We start from the raw sequence: 20,029 nt of genomic DNA, 5'->3' as shown, positions 1-20,029 counted from the left end.
TGGTGAGCAAAATAACAAAGAAGTTTACCCAGATCTCTTGACTGGGGGGTAAATGTATGATTGATTCAGAATTTTGCCCATCATTTGTTGGCGTAGCACTTTTAGAAAGTGGGCATTTTCTTACTTTACCATTCTGTGTGCCGCTGGCTGTTTGTTTATTCAGCGTCTGTTGTTTGAGTGACAGGAGCTGGGGATGTGCATTCACTCTAGACAGTCACGGGGGGTTGAGGTGTTCACTGCCTAGCTTGGGTGACTCATCACTGGGCTGAATAGTCCTGTTCTGCATTTAGAGTGATGGGTGGAGTTTTGCTTGCACCTGGATAAGCCGTGTCTCCTTTTTCACAATGCTGTCTCTGCCCCCTGTGGTCATGCTGCAACAGGGAGGACAGGACTAGTTTGGATTGGGTTCAGAGACTCTTACAGCACACAGAACAATGACCGAATGGTGTATAATTATTGCACCTAAAACTCCAGTGCTTTAGTTTACTTCAAGGAACAAGAGGACCCTGCCAAGAAAAAAAGCTGAAGGACTGTGTGAGGAGCACTGACTTTTCTTTGTGAGGGGCGGGTTGGCCTGTAGTTGCTGCCTCTGTCTGATGGTGGAGGAAAAGGACTGACTCTTTTTGCACAGCTGTGGTATCCTACTTGTGAAGAACCTCTAAGGGCTTGTGTGTTCTTGCCTCCTGTTGGTAGCCTCAGACAAATCAAAGGCTTCAAACAAAGAACCTGCCTGGAAGGAGACCTGAAAAGCCATGTAAGGAGCAATACCCTTTCTGCGGTTTGAGGGGTAGGCTGGCCTGCAGTTGCTGTTCCTGGCTGAAGAACAGATCAATTGTCCTTTGCCCCTTTTGCTAGGAAGGGGAAACGTGTTCAGGAGATTCTTTAACCAGCGCTTGCCGAGTGCTGCCCTAGGTCCATCTTCCCTCTTGTATCCTAAATAGCACAACTGGAGAGCTGCAACTGGGCTGCTGAGGCAGAGCACAGGAGAACTACACGGTGTGTGGTGCCGCATTCTCAAAGGAGAAGCCAGAACTGCTGAACAGAATCCTACTCACAGTACAGGGCCTTAAGGTGATCCCACCCACAGAGGACCCAGTGAGGTCTCCCCTCCAACAGGGGCAGGGTGCGAGTGAAATACCACCTTGGTATTGCTGGTATTACTGGCATTGCTGGGGCACAGCTGGCTCCATCGGCCTGAGCAGAGCGGCCCGGTCTCCCGCTGTACTTGTCTTGGCGGCTGCACCACAGAGTGGGCAGCTGCCGTTTACTTGGGGGTCTCTAACATGGGCAAGTCTGGGACGGGACCCTTGATTAGGAACTCTCTGCCTTTGAGAAGAGTATAAGGAGTAATACCATAATCCCCCAGGAAGGCACGCAAATGTTATGGTGCCCTAATGATCCAGGTGGGGTCACCCCATAAAGTGTTGTGAAGGGGCAGGTGAGCTGCACTATAAAACGTTTTATGGTTATAACAGTGATATTTGGTGATGTATGTGTAATGAAACTATAGCTGTTTTATGTCCTCAGGTTATAATGTGCTATAAGTATTGTACAAAGTGATTTAGGATCAATGCATTGTCATGACATTGCCTTGGGACAAGGTGGATGTTGGTTTATGTGATTTGGGGTCTAATGTGCTTTACATATGACACAAAGGGAGTTATGATACATGTGATGTTAAGACTATTGCCTAGTTGGCAAAGTGATTCATGTAACTGTGGTCTATGTGTTTTTATGTACATTACAAAGGATATTGTTGATAACCCTTGTAAGGAGTCTCTCTATTTGTGGTGTGTCACTGGTGAGTGTGTGTGTGTTGCGCAAAAGCTTTACACATTTTTTCTGGGATATGCCTGACTGCTCTGCCAATCTACCAAGGGGGTGAGCAGGGGTTATCTTTAGTGTGTAACTCCCTGACTAGAGTGTTGGGTTCTGCCTGGCTTAGGAGTATACCCTAGCCAACCAGAAATCCCATTTCTAACAGGAGAGGATGCAATCAGTCACCTATGAACATCCTCCAGTGTGCCTCTGAACCTGCCAGTCCAACCGCACAGAGGCCTGAAGTGTAGGCATTTAGTTGACTGGAAATTAGGAAACAAAGGGTGATAAATTGGAGGGAACGTGGGCTCGGGAATAAGGACAGAAACACAGATCAGTGTGAAGATGTGAAACTTCAAATCTGGGGCCACACTTGGGGCCAGCTTCAGCACTTGGCTTAACAATGTGAGATTCTGGGAAAAAACACTTCTGCTCATTATGCCCTGAAATTGGAAAAGTATAACATGCAATGTTAAAAATGTGTCCATATGTGTAATGTAAATTATAAACAACATGCCAGCATCGGATTGCCCCATTCATTCCCTATCAGCACCATCATTTATCTAAGTAACTACAACGCTACCTATAATTTAATGTAACACATTGTTGCCACAAAGTATGTCTGGTAGAAATGCTTCATTTAACTAAACAAAAAAAGTGAAATCAGGACTCAAGGTGGGAGTGGCCACGAGGTAGGTGTAAGAGAATGGCATGTAATTTGAAGAACAGAAATAAGGAAGGCGTTGAGAAAGGAAACCTAATTAAGAGAGTAAGGAGATTAGTAAATTCAGTCAGTCAAATATCTTTATTCGGTTGATTAAAACCATAAAAGCAATACACAATTCATTTTTAAAGATAAAAACCATACGAATAGATTAAAAATTAACAATTAAACAATTTGTACACCTGTTGCAGTTCCTAAAATGCTTCCTTAAAAGAGGTTATTTTTAAAAGTTTGAATACAAAATAGATTCACTATAAGGTAGAGTCCAGAGAAAACAGGCACCTCCATGTCCCACTAATCTTAATACAGTGCCCCAGAACAAAGTTGACAAAGTATCAACCAGAATGTGTATTTGTCTGGGTAAGTCTTGTTTTGTTTAATCGGGCAGCCGCCACCAAAAAACTGGCTACACCATATGTGACCTGCACAGAGTTAAGCATTTGCAGGTGTAAAAGTGCAGGCCTTACCTGGACAAAATTAAGTTCCTTCAGAATGGGATATAAATTTTTTTTTCGGGGCTCCAGATAGTGTTCGCAAAACATCACAAAGTGAACTGTGTCCTGATTTGAGAAGCTATCACATGTGCAAGGTGGGGTATTTTCAAAGGTCCCCCACTTTATATTAGTACCAAGCACTAAATGGATAAGGTTGAACCTAAATCTCAATAAAAGAAAACGATGGTATAGTTTGGTCACATATTTTAGGTAAGGTTCCATAACTGAGGAATAGATAGTTGATATATTGTTCTCACCATGGGTTTATTGAGTTCAACCTCCTCCCTCTCTAACTCCAACAAGTTCCGGAGATGCAACTTTACCCACCCTACATCTTCTTTCTTGAGGCCCTGTGGTGAAGAATACATATCCGGGCGCCCTAGCTTCACGCATGCCGCTCTAACATACGCTAGCCAGGGAATACTACCCGCCTTATCCAAGGCCATACAGTCTTTGAGTATGAGATGGTTCAACGTGATCTCCTCGTTTGTCCAGGTTTTCACCCAGCATAGCAGGGGGGCCATTTTTAGAAGGTCAGCAATGTGGCCCAAACCGACTTCACTATGAATAGAGTATGTAGGAGATGACTTTGGGAGTGACAGCAAAGCTCGTATAAAGTTATTTTCTACAATTTGAATGCCTTGGGAAGGAACATAGCCCCAGATGTCAGCCCCATAGGATGCGATAGCCAGGCACTTGGATTTGTAGATACGGATCATGGCCTCCATGGGCCTGGAACCTAATTTTTTTAGAAAAGTTCATAAGGCCTGTAGTAGATCTTGCAACTGCATTTGCCTTCATTTTTAGTTGAGGTCCCCAGGATCCTTTTTCGTCAAAGGTGACACCTAAATAACAAAAGAAAGGTACCCTAGAGATTCGTGATTCATTGCAACTAAAAGTTTTAATCTTCAGGCTTTTCCTACGTGAGCCAGTAACCATGACATGGGATTTTAGTGTATTGATCTTTAAATCTAAAGATTCCATGAAAGATCCGAAATGATCTAACCGTCTTTGCAGGCCCGTGCCTGTACGAGCTATTAGGACTGCGTCATCCGCGTACAGGAGGACCGGGATGGAAGACCCTCCCATACGCGGGACGTCCAAGGTGGCTAAATTTAGTGATTTACCAAGGGAATTAATGTACAGTGTGAATAGAAGAGGGGCCAGAATACAACCCTGTCTGAACCCTCTCCCTGATCTAAATTTTTCAGTACACCTACCTTCCCTTGTAACCCTAACGGAAGCAAACAAATTCTGATGGAGGTCATGTAAAAAATTCCCCAAGGTAGTGTCCAAACCCAAATCCCGCAAAATAAACCAAAGTTTAGAGCGATTAACCAAATCAAAAGCAGAGGATAAGTCCATAAACCCTAGATATAAATGCCCCTCCTTCACCACAGTGTATTTACTAATAATGAGGTGGAGGTTTAAGCATTGGTTCATGGTCCCCCTGTGAGCTCTAAAACCATACTGAAGGTCAGAGAGGACCCCACTCCCCTCAAGCCAATCCCCGAGTCTTTGTAGAATGACTCTGCCCAGGATCTTAACAGCAGAGTCAAGCAAGGAGATTGGCCTGTAGCAAGCGGGGTCCCCCCTGTTCCCCTTCTTAAAAATCGGGACAATTATAGAGGTGGACCAAGAAGACGGAAAGCCTGCCGAAGGTATCGCATTAAAAACATTGGTCAGTATTTTGGACCAGAATTGGGGATACTGCATGTAAAGATCAGCAGGTACCCCATCGGGTCCCGGGGCCTTATGTTTACTTGTGTCTTTAATGGCCTTTTCAACCTCAAAAATGTTAAAATCCATGATCATGGTATTCCGCGAAGGGACACTAGCTGGAGAGATTGGGACCTCAGTTTCATAGATTTGTTTAAAATGATTAAGCCATCTTTCGTCTTCAATCACGCAATCCATGTCTGATTTCCCATCCTCAGTAAAAAAGGGCTGGTTGATGATGGCCCAAAATTTCTTACTGTCTCTCAGTATATCTACAGATAGTAAACTCTCCCAAGCTTCCTCCTTAATCTGAGTCTTGCGATTGGCAAGTGCAGTTTTATATCCCTGTCGCAGGGTCCTATCTCTGGGTCTCTGTTTGAGTGCTTTCAGTAGGGCGCTGTGTTTTTTCGAACACTCCTTATCGAACCATCTGTGTATATACTTATTGCCTTACGGGCCATTCCTGGACTCCAGATTCTTGGAGATACTTAAACATATCTCAGTATAGGCGGCCACAACCTCAGGCCCCAAGGAAGTAGGATCAAGGCAAACTGCCATCTTTGCCTCTGTTTCCTGTGCTAGTGTTTGGAAGAAGTTTTCGGGGACAATCTTCTCCCACTTTATCCTCCTCCCCTGCTCCTTAGAGGTGAGATCCCTTGGGGCTACCACCCCTGTTTCCCTCCCGATCAGGAGGCAGTCCAAGTCCATGGTCAGCAAGACAGGATTGTGGTCGCTAAAGATAGCGGTCACCACTCTATATTCACGAGCCCTGGCTAACACCCCTGATGATACAAAAATGTAGTCAATGATGGTATTAGCATCTCTCCCGATGAATGTGGGTGCTCTGATCTCATATGTGCCAAAGCCCATTTCAAATAGGTTTAAAGTGGCAAGAAAGCTCTCAAGCCCCTCCCCCTCCTTCGTGTGTTCAAAATGGGGGATCCCTTCAACCAATGATCCTCCGTACCTGTCGTTATAGCAGTCCCCATCACAGGGGTGAATATTAAAATCGCCCAGGATAACCATCTCTGGGACGGAAGTGCAATCGTGTCTATAGACTGACAAAAAATCTAACAGAGTAGTCAAATACTCATTTACAAAGGAACCATCGCTGGAATTATAGAAATTAATAATTAAAAAGGATTGATGGTCCGAAATAGCCCACTCAATTATTAACGTGTTCCTGGGAGCAGGTTCTATTTTTTTAAAAGACCCAGCCAGATTCAGTGAGAATAATGTGAGAAGCCCACCCTTCGGTCTCCCTCTCGCACCTGATACGGCTGGGGTTAAAAAACTGTGAAAACCATCTAATGAGAAACAGGTTGATGTATCCCACGTTTCTTGAAGTGCCACTATGTCGTGTTGTTTAACAAACCCTTGCCAGCTAGGATCTGAGGCCTTAGCAGTAATACCCGCTATATTCCAGGTAAGGAATTTACAAAGTGGTTTATTAGAGTTATGCAGGTTATGCACTCCTCTAACCTCAGTAGCTTCCAAGCAATTATCAGGAGAGAGAGTTAAGTTAGTCTTCTGCACATCCACGATGCTATCTTCTTTTAACACAAGAGTCTGGGAATTATGGCACCGCTGACCACCTAGTGAACCCTGTGTATGTCAGTCAACCCAGTCCGTGGTTGACAAGCACTCATAACGATTAGCAATTGGGAAGTCAAAATAGTTATCTTGCCCATTTGCAGTCTGATAATACTGTTGTGGGTAACTATTTTGGGGCCCTACCACATAACCTCCTTGGAGTGGTCTGCCTCTTCTTCTCCTCACTAGATTCCAGCCCACATCACCCTCCTCCTCCCATCCGTATGATTGTTCCTCCCATGGGATGGTAAACCTCTGTCTAGGTTTTTGATCATGTAGACCCCTTAGCCAGCTCCATCTTTTATCTGTTTGCTTCCCCGGTAGATAGAAATACGAAAGGGGCCTAGCCATAACAGTGCTAGCTTGATGTCTAGGTGCTCTACTACATATGTGTTCTACAACCTGAGTATTCTCGAAAGTGACCACAACACAATCCCCTTGCGGATTTTTTCTATTCCCGCCCACCCATGGAGTTCTTTCTACCATCAGAATTTTACTAGGAATGTTAGGCGGGAGGGGATGGTTTTTAGTGAGCCAATGACACACCTTGTTTTTAAGGGCCTGATGAGATTCTACTTCCGATGGGGGAATTTCAGTGACACCAGTAAGAATCACTACATAGGGACAGGCGTCTGGCGGAAGATGGATGTTTCTGCGAGCCACAGCCTTAGTTCGCGGGGCCTGATCGAGATTTAGGGTTACTGAAGTGGGAACGCTTGCTGTAACTTGGGGGGATTGTTTAGTAGCTTGAGGGGTTTGTTTAGCATTAGATGTGTTCGCCTGTAAATTGAGAACAGAGGTCTTTGCTTTCGTGCCTCCCTGTTTTAGAGTACTACTGGGGTCTTTGGGAGGTATAGTTTTGAGCGCAGTGACGTTATTACCCAAGGATGGCTTGTTAGCTGTGCTCGCAGCATAAGGTGTCTTGGCATTCGTAGAGAAGCATGGAGCGCTTATCTCCTTGTGGATATTCTTCAGGATGGTCTCCAAGCCGCGTAGTCTAGCTTCTATGGGTTCCAGTAGGCTTTTTATCGTGTTAAAAATTATATTATTGACCATATTCTGCCCATGGCCATCTTGATTCTGTATGGCTAGATTGGTGACTTCCCCAGTGAGTTCCAGAATTTCCTCCAGACTGTTATCTAGGATGGTATCGTCTGGAAGACTAATCGGTAAGCCAAAATTTGTGGGATGCACCCCCCCTATATCATTTGAGTGAACTGGCAAATTATTGCTAACCATACCCGGATCTGCGTTTGAGGGTTGTTGAGATCGAACAGTTTGCGCTGTTTGAGCTTTTTTCCCTTTGGGGGTGGTAGGGTTGTTTGCCTTTCGTTTGGGGATTGCCCCTTCTATCAAACCCCTTTGATTTACGTTAGTTACCACGGGAAAATTAACTAGCTCAGTAGCGTTTGATCCACTCTCTGTCAGAATGTTGAGATTAGGGGTAGCTTCCAAGTCCAGTTGTGAATTTGAAACATCTAGTTCCCTAGTAACCTCAGTGTGATCGACTGAGTTATGAATATTATGACGGGAGTTAATATTGGGAGTGTGTGCCTGGGCAATAAGGCCCAACGAAGATCTCTTGGCATTAGCTAGGTCCTGGGATACTCTCCTGTCCATTAGTATTATTCCCTCGTCGATTAATGCATTGGTGCGGACAATAAAATCATCCAGGGTCCCAGTTAGTTTTTAAGTGCCTGCTGCGGCCATGCTTCTGGTTTCCCGGCAGTTCATGGCACCCCTATATAGATGGCAAAGTGACCTAGTCAATGGAAGTAGTGTAAGAATGGACGTCCGACTTACGGTTACCGTGAGCACTTATTCCTTTAGGCTGGGGTGAATCGGGCAGAGGTTCAAGCCCAGGCCCAGGCTCCTCAGGCCTCGGAGGGCCCGCCCTTTGCCCGGGCTTCGCCCCGGGCTGCGACCCGCGCGCGTCCCGCTATGCGCGTTAATGGCCTTGCTTAAGTCTGTGTAAAGGGAGAGGGGGCGTGGCACTGGGAGGGGGCGTGGCACTGGGAGGGGGCGCGGCTCACGCGGGAAGAGGAAACAGCTGGTGGTATTGATCGCTGTACCTCGCAGTCCCGGGGCCGCGCCTCTCACCTCCTCTGCGGCCTCGTGAATGATTTCCTCCTCCCTCCGTCGGCAGAAAACAGCTGGGAAACAAACAAGCTACTCCTGTAGCAATGGGTAAAGTTCAGACACTTGAAACCTCAGGCGAGCGGCTCCCGCGTAGCGGGGGCCGCGATAGGTTATGAAGACCTTGGTGGGGGCGGGCACTGGGAGGGGGCGCGGCTCACGCGGGAAGAGGAAACAGCTGGTGGTATTGAACGCTGTACCTCGCAGTCCAGAGGCCGCGCCTCTCACCTCCTCTGCGGCCTCGTGAATGATTTCCTCCTCCCTCCGTCGGCAGAAAACAGCTGGGAAACAAACAAGCTACTCCTGTAGCAATGGGTAAAGTTCAGACACTTGAAACCTCAGGCGAGCGGCTCCCGCGTAGCGGGGGCCGCGATAGGTTATGAAGACCTTGGTGGGGGCGGGCACTGGGAGGGGGCGCGGCTCACGCGGGAAGAGGAAACAGCTGGTGGTATTGAACGCTGTACCTCGAAGTCCCGGGGCCGCGCCTCTCACCTCCTCTGCGGCCTCGTGAATGATTTCCTCCTCCCTCCGTCGGCAGAAAACAGCTGGGAAACAAACAAGCTACTCCTGTAGCAATGGGTAAAGTTCAGACACTTGAAACCTCAGGCGAGCGGCTCCCGCGTAGCGGGGGCCGCGATAGGTTATGAAGACCTTGGTGGGGGCGGGCACTGGGAGGGGGCGCGGCTCACGCGGGAAGAGGAAACAGCTGGTGGTATTGAACGCTGTACCTCGCAGTCCCGGGGCCGCGCCTCTCACCTCCTCTGCGGCCTCGTGAATGATTTCCTCCTCCCTCCGTCGGCAGAAAACAGCTGGGAAACAAACAAGCTACTCCTGTAGCAATGGGTAAAGTTCAGACACTTGAAACCTCAGGCGAGCGGCACATTAGTAAATTAGAAACCACAGTAGAAGAGCATGATTGTTCTTTTTACTTGGACACTACACAAACCACTCCCATCGTGTGACATGCAATTCATATATATTGACACACGCAGTATCCCTAACTGCCAAATTAAAGGCTTTTGTCTGTACACTTACTTGTCTGGACAGGCGATGTATTTACCTCCAGAATAGGTGCAGAACCCATAGTAAAGACCTCGTTTGTTCGAATTAAAGCATGACGTTGCATCTTCATCACCACTGGCTGGGAGACAATAAAAGCAGAATAAGTCAAAAGCAAAGAAAAATAAACACTGGCAGTCATAGTTTTTTTTACAAACGAAATGGTTTCCTTATAGATTTTCGAGTTTGTGTAGACAGATGGATTTGATTGGTTGAATAGATTGGTGGAAGAGTCGATTGATAATTGCATTGTAAATGAATAAATAGATTAATTTATGAACAAATGAAGGAATGGATTGGTGAAAGACGGAGCTTGTGAATGGTTGGACGTTTGAGTGAGTGAGTAGGTTTGAATGGCTATGTGGATAGATGAATGGGTGGATCTGGGCAACAATGAGTAAGTACATCCACAACAATAAAACATGATTGGCTGGCTACTCTCTAGAAGCAGAACAGGGGCTAGGTCTCTAGTAAATCAAAGACCATTTAGTGCACTTGTGATTAGTTACTCGTGCGTATGCAGCAGCAAAGCAGCATTAAAGTCAATTGAAAAAGTAGTAAAACTTCCAAACCAATTTAGTAAACAGATGAACAATACTATCCGCAAACGATAGTGTATAGAACTTTTCAAGAGGATTTCACAGATTTAATATTATATATCACGGTGTGCCATTATTAATTTGGTAAATTGTCAACATGCCACCTTCAAGACATGCATATCACGAGTAAAGCCTTTCTTTGATGGATTCAACATTAGCCTAGGTGAGTAATTATGTCTGTGAGCGAGTTTAAGTGGCAGGACCGGCTTTACGCTGTTGGCACCCAGTGTGACAATCTTTGTCTGTGCCCCCCTAGAGGCCTCATTTTCCACTGATTCCCTCACTACCACCCACCATTTGTGCCCCTTATCTTTCAGAGTCCTTCTCTCGTGCCTTTAATTACTTTTATAGCGCTACTCATACCAGTCAGAGCATTTTACATCACACACACATATAATACAGAGAAAGGGAACTATGCTTGTGTAAACCAGTGCACTGGAAATGTTACATTAGGCAAGGAGGACTACAGGTTGTAAAAGTGACATGTGATCCATAAAGGTAGACATTAGATTTAGGAATACTTGGCCTGGGGGAGCACAAACTCAAGATTTAAAACGGAACACTGAGGATGGTGTTGACTTTATTAATAGTAATTTATTTCTACCCAAGTGAACCCTCTTTAGCAATCTTAGGAGAATTAAAGACTGGGGAAAATAACATACATTCCCATCCTATGTTTTGCAGTTTGCATGCAACTCTTTAATGCCATTTTATAGCTCACTGTGCTGTATTTGGATTGTGACTTATAAGCTGCATGTAATAAAAGGATCTCTCCCACAAAAGCAGTAAACCACTGAGCGCTCTACATGAACAACAATTCGGTTATTTGCCTGGTACATGTGTATTTCTGCAGGCACATTAACCCTATGTGCTACTTTATAGCAAATCAAAACTGTGACTAAACAACTCTCCAATATCTCTCCATTAGATATATCAATCAATTACCGTGACATTTGTATTACTGCCTGAAAATGGCTAGGCCACAAGGAAATCGGCAGCAGGTGCTTTTAACCCCATCCCCATGCAGCCTGCCTATAAGATGTCAAACTCGAATTAAGGTTAGGCAAATATGGTTACGGCATAAGAGCAGAAATGTCAGTTGTTGGCAAGTCAGGGGCAAAGAAGGACTCATAATTCACTTCAGTAAGTAGCTTCCACCAGAAAATATATCTTATTTATTCATTTTTTAGGTTTTTCTAAGGACTGTCTAGCACTTTTGGCAGTATCAAAGCACTAGTCTAAGATAAGGAGTTCCAAGTCAAATATATCTCCATATAGGACCAGACGAACAACACAATTTTGTGGCAGCAAACATTCTGATTTTGAGTTTGTGCCTTCAATAATGCTTTTGTCAATGTGCTCAACTTAATTTAGATGTAAAAGATATGTTCTGACTCCTAAAATATGTTTAGAAATGGTTAAGGAATCACTATTTGGAAGAGAAGTGTTTAGCTGTCCCTTCCAAATAAATATCCCTATCCATATGTATCAACGGTGTAACACAAAAATCACAGTTGTGAACCATTGAAATGTTACCAATCCCTATGTTGGGGTGGTAATCCATTCACAAAATGAAAGGGCACTCCTTCCACTTTATTAATGTAATGAAAAAAAGTTTTAAAAATATATGTTTCTTAGGGAGTAGGCAGTGGTCCAAAGGACCCCTGCAAACTCTCAGGACCACTGCCAACTCTCAAACAGAAAAAGAAAACGTTTCTTTTGAACCCATGCCACTTCCTTTAAGGAAAACAGAATGCACTAAAAAAAGCATATTTTATTGAAAGGCAATCCGAGACATGGTGGTCGGCTGACCAAAGATGGCCAGCACCCCTCCGATGGCCTCCAATTGATTATGAACCACTCTGAATATCCCTAACGAACCTATTTGTACATCTGTAAGCTCAGAAAATAATGTATTGGTCTAAAAAATGGTCACAAATTGCAACCCATATTTTGCAATGAGTAAATAGTGCATCTGGCCCTTAGTCTTCAATGTTTGATGTTTAACAAGTAGTGCTTGGATTCGGGGGAGGGTAGAAATCAAGGGCATAATTTAGAGTTTGGTGGAGCTGTTGACATTGAACCATCCATAATGCTTTGGGTAAAACACCCACAATTTGTCAGTGGATATACCTCATCTGTCCAGTTCTAAATAAGCCCCCGAGACTGTACTAGAATGAATGAATGCACTTGTAGAGCACACAGCTACTCAAAAAGAGTATCCTGGTGCTGGTTGATTCACACATACAGGACCCCTAGACACGTCTAGCCACGGAAAAGCCAGGTTTTAAGATGTTTCCCAAAGGCTGTCAAGTCAGTTATGGCTCTAAGAGAAGCCGGAATTTGGTCCCACGCTTGATCTCACAAAAACCCAAAGGTTCTGCCTCCATATGGGCCAGGTGTACTCTGGGGATGCAGGCAAATCCTAAAGAGGAGGATTGCAGGGATCTGACCGGCATATAAAGACTTGCTCTCCTTTTGAGATAGCCCGCGCCCTTACCATGGAGGGCTTTGAAGAACCTTACCAGGGCCTTAAACTTGATCCTCTCGTTCATCAGGAGCCAGTGTGATACTTTGAAATGAGGGGCCATGTATGTCCTGGGTTTAAGCCTGTGGACCAATCTGGCAGCGGCGTTTTGGACCACTTGAAGATGCTGAAGGAGATAACCAGGCAGGTCCAGGTACAAAATGTTGGCGTAGCCCAGTCTGGAAGTCACCGAGGCCTGGACTACAGTTTTCCTGGTGATGAGCGAAAGAAGAGGAAGGAATTTCTTAACATGCGAAGCATGCCAAAGCAGATGCCCACTAACAAGAACGGTAAAGGTGTATATTTTTGGAGAAGTTAAAAGCAAAGTTACATCACGTAACTTTTTACAAATCACCTTTAACCGAATAATAGTCTGCATGGTTTACTCTGGCCACCTGATAACAACAGAATTATCTTAAAGAATCCTACCATCAAAGCATTTTTTACTCAGGTAAAGGAAATACTATCCTGCGAGGCTGACAAACTATAACACTGCATTACATCATTCTTAACTAATCTAAAGCCACAACTGCACCCAAAGACATCCAGTGACTAATGCGTGATGGTTGGGGACAGGTCTGTAGATAAATTCCGTATCTACTAGTCAGTCATGTACACAAAGGCAGTGACTCATCCCGCTTTTACCTGCTATGCCTTCATGGGGTTAATAATTTACAAGGCGCATTGAGGAATTAGTCAATGGGTAACTTTTGTTCATTTTAAAAAGCCATCACAACAACAAACAAGAGCTCAAAATTAGCAGAAGAAAACAAACTTCTATTTACTGCATGAGATGAAAACATGCCATCAACTGACTGTCTGGGCTGTTACAGTCCTGATATGAAGAGAAAAATCACATATATATAGCATTTCATGTGCTTTGAAGATCACACTTGCTTTGTAACAAGTGCCATACAGAGTCTAGTGGGCTGGTTAAAATGGAACTTTTTGAATAGATTAGATCTATTTTCCACATATCCCGTTTCTCCTGGTACTGTGGCTAGAATTGTACAAACAGGTTGATCAAGCCAATGTTTCAAGTTTCCCAGGTCCTTGCATGAGCAGCTCATCCAGTCCAGGTCTTTTATATTCATTCTGGTACTTTTCTACTTCATTTTCTATGCGGATTCACAAGACTACCAATCCCAGACTGCTAAGGGGAAAAACCTGAAATACTCTCTAATGGAAATGGGAAACTTGCATTATACTTTTCTACTCTACTTCAACTACTTGGGAAACTGCATTTTACTTCTCTACTGGACAAGTGTTAATGCTGATTTTTATTCAAACAAATATTTACCTACTTATTTAAATATGTAATTGAGAACAAACTAGGCCCGATAGCTAAAGCACACTTTACACACAATAGAGTGTACATGGATACTGAAGGAGCTCTTCCTGGGAGTAACATGAATGGTGGAGGGGCTTGGGCATATGTTTGGGGAAAGAGTATGACAGTTAAAAAAAACGTATAGTGACCTTCACTGTCTGCTAAACACAATGGTCAGGTTAAGTTCTTTGTAAGTTGTAAGTGAATGATCTTGAGAATAGTTGAGACCATGCCTAATTTGGTTTGAACTTTGCCCCCAATCTAAGAAATTAATTTTTGTTCTTTCGTATTTTGGGCCTTCTGGAGACTCCTTGTTCGCAGGTCAAAGAAAACGGACACAGCCGCGGCCCGTGGAGGGAGTTCCGGTGGGGCAGAAAGGCGGGGTGGGGGGTGCTAAAAAACGGAATATGGATAATTGGAGGCAAGTAAACAATTTAATTAATAAAATGAATTTCGTAGCACGCGCTGCATCGCATTTTGCGATGCAGGGCGTGCTACGAAATTGCACTGCACTGCACGTGGCTGCACTGAAACATATAGATTTAAATGAGTTGCAGGTCAAATAAAATTTTATTATGGTGGCCCAGGGCGAGACAGGCCATACCAGGCATTTGTTGTTTCCCTGAGAGGCTGGAAGGGTGGGGAGGGGCTGTTTTGTTAGTGGGGGCCATTTTTGTTTTAGCCGTGCAGTAGTTTTAAAAGCACTGCAAAGTTCCTTGTATATTCAGTAGTTTTGGGGCAACAATAAAAGTGTCATGTTAACTCTAGTGTTTAATGTACTTGCTGGGAAAAAATGGGATGTTTGTCTAGTGGCAGTTTGACTCATCTAAGGTAGGGCAGAGGGTTAATATGCCTGCTGCAAAGAGCATGTACTATGCACATCAAAGAACAATATTTTATGTGCGTAGCTCAGTGAGCTACTGCTTTTGTTGCTATGCAGTTCAGAAGTTGCAATTGTAATCTAGCACAGGGAGTTATGTGCAAAGAGCTGCATGCAATCTGCATGGTACAGGTTAGAAAGTTATGTTTTTTCTGAGTCTTTTATTATCCGGATGTTGCTAAAAAAAGGTCTGTTTGGGTAGAAATAAACTCTAGATATTAAAGTCAACCCTAACCACTGTGTTTTGTTCTGAATAATGAGTTTGTCCTTTTCCATTCGAAGCACTCTTAAAAAGTATAGATCGCATGTGAATCCTACACCTTGTGGTCCCCTTAGCCTTTTGTAACATTTTCTATACAATGATTTACATATGTAGGATTCACTGTCTGTTTGTGTGTGAGATGTAAAGTGCTCCGACACCCTACACTGGTATGAGAGGTACTATAAAACAAATAAAATGCATGTGAGGGGGGCTATGGAAAGAAGTGAGGCACTGTTGGAGGGTGATAGTGAGGGGATTATTGAAAAGCTCCAACAGATAGAAAAGGATGGACTTACTTTGCACCAGGATACGACTATGCCTTAAAAGTGAATAAAATTGAACATATAATGACAGATGTGTTGTAAAATGCACCATTTTCCCAAATTTTCTTGGGGGGTTAAGAACCCCCCCCCAAACCACCCTTTGTAGTCGTCAGGCTTGCTTCACTCACTATGCACCATACGGGGGCTGGTCTGACAAAATGTTAGGCCTGGGTAGAGTTTGAGGGGTTCCGCTATGCAGAACTCCATGAAGTGCCCAAAAAAATCCACTGTGTTATGCAGAGTTCTGTAAGCGGCTGAGTGCGATACATCTACCTAAATTTTAAATTCTGGGTTTGTGCCATGCTGTAAAATCAGCACGAACGGCACCATGTGCAGTGCAAGAGGGCGCTTCATCTTTCTACCGCTCCAGTAGATGTTCTACACGAGAGGCAGCTTTCCTCAATGCAAGTGGAAGGTTTCTTACACAAGCGGTAGAGACCAGCCGTGACTGCGGAGGTGGTCTGGAGTAAGATTTTCCTCGCTCACCCTCAGCAACTTGGTGAGCCGCGCAAGAGAAAAAACTCTGCGCCGCTATGCTGAGTTTTTCGAACTCCGCACTCTACGTGGAGCATTGAGTGGGAAAAACTCTGCAAAGTCTGTGAGCAGAGCATACGTTCACACCCAGGGTTACAACATTTGCCAGGGCTGCTTTGGGTTCCCAGTCCGGCCCTGTGGTGGCCAGAGGAAGTCAATGAAGAGATCTGGGTGATATAGTACTTTCTTATCACTCTTAAGTTCCATCTGGCTGCAGCACAAATGGTCGTTAAGAGATGTGCCATTGTCTAAACACAAAGCCCAGTTAAGACTGCTTTCTCATGTCAATGCAGGAAGTTACTGTGGTGTGAATCATAAATCTGAAGTCTGAAAGGAGGTGTGTGGGCCTTCGTTCTCTTTAAGAGAAAGAGTCAGTGAACTGAAAGTTTGAAAAAAAAGCTATAGACTATGTTTGGGAGGTCATGCGCTTTTAAGAACCTTTCACTGTTAGACTTCTGTGTTTTTTTAGCAGAAACACAGCTGACCAGCTACTTTGGGGAGGGGGGACAGGACTGTGTCATACCACTTCAATAAATTAAATAGGCCCGTTGTCCTTCATGCATTTTCTTTCTGCTTAAAGCTCAACATTTATTTACATGTATTTGAGGTATTGTAATACATGGTCTACTCCCTTAGTCTGTCTCACGTTTTGTTGCAAATGTTATAACTTTTGAAATCTAGTGAATCAAAAATACTTGTAAAGATGCATTGAGCAAGCACCTAGAGGTGCCCTGCTTTCCTGACCCTGGTTCTAGACTAACTACGGGGGTATGCAGCTCTTTGTGTGGATGAATGACACAGCCAATCCAAATGTAAGTGGGGCTGGGCCCAGCTTCTCCCTTCCATCCTGCCAGTCAATATGATTTCTTGTAAATAAGCAAAGCATAAACTTTCTTTTTAAATTGATTTTTCACTGGTTGTATTGGTTTGCATTGTTGTCTACCTGTCTTGATTTTACATACAGCTGTGCTCACCTTATGGTTTCGGTTATGTTAAGTTTGGGTCATGAGAAATGGGGTTCTAGGGGGCGTGGCTTGAGCGCCAATGGCGGAGGTCGCCTAGTAGCTCGGCTCCGCGATCGAGCCATCAATAATCCTGATCCCGGGGGCTGCCAGGGAAACCCGAACCCCACAACGGAGACCCCTGTGACCTGACCACCGATCAGCGCGGTTGAAGGTCTACGGCGGTCTCTGAGTCGGGGAACGGATGGATAGAGAGGACTGCGCGGCGGAGGCAAAGATGGCGCCCGCTTCATCCTAACGACCTAGGAGACGGCCGAGGACCCGAAGGCGACGGGCACCCCCGACACCCCTAGCGAGACAGAGGATCCTTCCCCCACTGGGGGGACACCATACAGCCTGCTTCCTGACGACCCCTGGGGGGACTGGAGACGCCCGGCGGCCGGACGAGGTGAGCCCCGGCCCGCTGCCGCGAGACGTCTTTGAGGAGCTGAGTGGGGGAGGGGTGAATCGGACTGTTCCTTGTCGAGCGGAGGTTGCCGCAGCGGCCCGCGGCTCTAGATCTGGCTCCTGGCTTGAAGGAGAGCGGACCGCTTTAGGGTCACTAGGGGAGAACTGTGGAGCGCCCTCACCACCCCCTGAGTCAAGGACGCAATGCGTGGCGCTATGGCGCTTAACTGGTGAACGACCCCTGGGGGGCCTGGAGACGCCCGGCGGCCGGACGTGGAAGACCCCGGTCCGCTGCCGCAGAACGGTGCTGGAGTGCTGCGTGGGAAGGAGGCGAAGCGGCCCTTTCTTTGCCGCACAGAGGTTGCCGCGGCGGCCCGCCGCTCTGGCTCTGGCCCCTGGCTTGGTGGAGGGCGGACCGCTCTGGGGTCACTGTTGAGAACTGTGGAGTGCCCCCACCGCCCCATGCTGCAAGGACACAATGCGGGGTGCCGTGATACTCGACTGAGGAGCCAGCTACCGTTGTGGGGACCTGGGGCTCTATGAGGACACGCTGCTCCCCGAGCTTTCTCCGCGCCTATCCAGGACCTCCCCTGCCCCTGACACTGGAGCTGGGAGCATACATCTGCTCAGCACACTGAAGAAGTGGGGAGCAATTAGACCGCAGACGTTGTGACCTGCCTTACGATCCCGGACTGTCCTACCGGCGAACACTCAACTTGACCGCCGACTGGAGACCTGCTCTCCTCGGGGGCCTGCTAATAGCCGCAGTGGAACAGACTGAAGAGCGACGCCGTTTCTTGCGGCCGCGCCACATCGACGGAGGCCCCCGGCTTGACCGTCCCCCGCTCCTGTTGAGACCCTCCCGAAGACCCTGAAAACTATGGGTAAACCGAGGGGACCTAAGGGGGGCGCCCAGACCGCCTCCGACGTGGAGCCGCCTGACAACGAAGAGCGCCTACATCTAGAAGGACCAGGGAGCCCACATATTCAAGAGCAACTTGACAAAATCCTGCTGGCGATCACTGAGACTAGATCGGCCCTCCGAGAAGACATTGCTCAAGTTGCGACGGGCTTGGGTTTGCTTAGAGCTGACCACGGTAAGCTCTCGGACAGGGTGAAGGAGGTAGAGGGTTCAGTGCGACACCTAGAACCGGCGCAGAAAACTTTGGACGCCACGGTGAAGGACGCTCTGTCCCGAATAGAAGCCCTAGAGAAGCGTGCGGAGGATGCAGAAGGGCGCAACAGGAGAAATAACATTCGGATAGTAGGCCTTCCGGAAAAAATTGAAGGTGGGGACATGGTGGCGTTTCTGGAAGATTGGCTACGGACGGCGGTGGCGCCGGAGGGGCTGTCCCCTTTCTATACATTGGAGCGTGCGCACAGAGTGCCGGCCAGGCCGCCGTTGCAGGGCCGACCCCCCCGTCCGTTGGTGGCGCGGCTGCTCCATTTCCGCGACAGAGACTTCCTACTACAGGCCGCCAGGCAGAAGGGACCTTATCAGGTGGACAATAGCCGTGTGAACATTTTCCCGGACTATACTTACGAGACGAAGAGACGTCGGTCCTCCTTCCTGGCCGTCAAACGAGAGCTACGAGCTGAGGGCATCCAGTACTCCCTGCTCTTTCGGGCACGACTCCGCATCATCATAGATGATTCAACCAAGTTCTTTGACACCCCAGACGATGCGTGTAGTTGGCTTGAATTGTACAGGGCTGGCAAGGATGGTTTTGGAACCTCTTCCCAATCCGCGATGGAGGACATTCTACAGCGGAAACCCAAGAGGTTCCGACATCGCAGAGGCAGAACTACTCGTCCATCTACGGTGGAGACTGAGGCGGAGCGGCGAGGTGCGCTGGAGATGGTCTCTTCCATATCTTGCCCTCAGGGAGACCATGGGACTGCACGATCGGAGCCTGGAGAGAGTGGGGGCCACTCAGACACGGAGGGATCTGAATCAGATAGCGTGAAGCTCCCGGTGGTCACCCCAGAGACAGCGGAAGACCTACTTGATGAACAATGAAACTTTCGGGTGAGCCAGTTCTGATTGGGGGGATGGGGGTGGGCGAATGAATGGGGGAGATGGAACACATCAGGGGAACTGTTAGTTAACTGACTGTGTGGAGGGTTGCGGGGCTTCCCTACATAGGCCCTGATGACATAGGGCTCGATCGCAATGCAGCTGGCAGTGGGAGGACCCCACATCAACGCTCGGCCCCCATATTGCCCTTAAGGCACACCTGCGGTGGCTACCGACAGGTTAGTAGGAGGGGGGTTTTCTGAGGGTACAGTTTGGATGGGAACTAGATGGTACTATTTGGAACCTGTTCTGGGGGGGTTGGTGAGGGATTCATGTTCGAAAGTTGATTTATTGTTGTTGAGGGGGGAACTCGTCATCGGTATGGATTTGACTGGGTGCTTGCCCATGCTTGTAGTGTGTTCGGAGAGACAGGAAGACACGACATGGGACAATGGCTGATCTCTCAACTCTGAAATGCATCACCTGGAATGTGCGGGGTCTGCACACCAAGTCCAGGCGACATAAAGTCCACGCTTATCTAGTTCGCAGAGGTATACAGATTGCACTACTGCAGGAAACACACCTCACCAAATCTGAGGGACTAG

At 46.6% G+C, this 20,029-nt stretch overlaps 1 protein-coding gene across 2 annotated transcripts in view; it reads right to left on the bottom strand.

The window, feature by feature from the left end:
* Window positions 1–20,029, bottom strand: part of LOC144791816 (zinc metalloproteinase-disintegrin-like VLAIP-B) — a 263,161-nt gene that overhangs the window by 70,419 nt on the left and 172,713 nt on the right. For both annotated transcript variants that reach the window (XM_078666597.1, XM_078666598.1), the window contains exon 15: window positions 9,520–9,625. In XM_078666597.1, the coding sequence (XP_078522723.1) occupies window positions 9,520–9,625 (106 nt within the window). The remainder of the gene's footprint in view (window positions 1–9,519; window positions 9,626–20,029) is intronic.

This window comes from Lissotriton helveticus, chromosome 11, assembly GCF_964261635.1.
Source record: "Lissotriton helveticus chromosome 11, aLisHel1.1, whole genome shotgun sequence".
Taxonomy (NCBI): Eukaryota; Metazoa; Chordata; class Amphibia; order Caudata; family Salamandridae; genus Lissotriton; species Lissotriton helveticus.
This window is presented reverse-complemented; position numbering and strand designations above follow the sequence as displayed.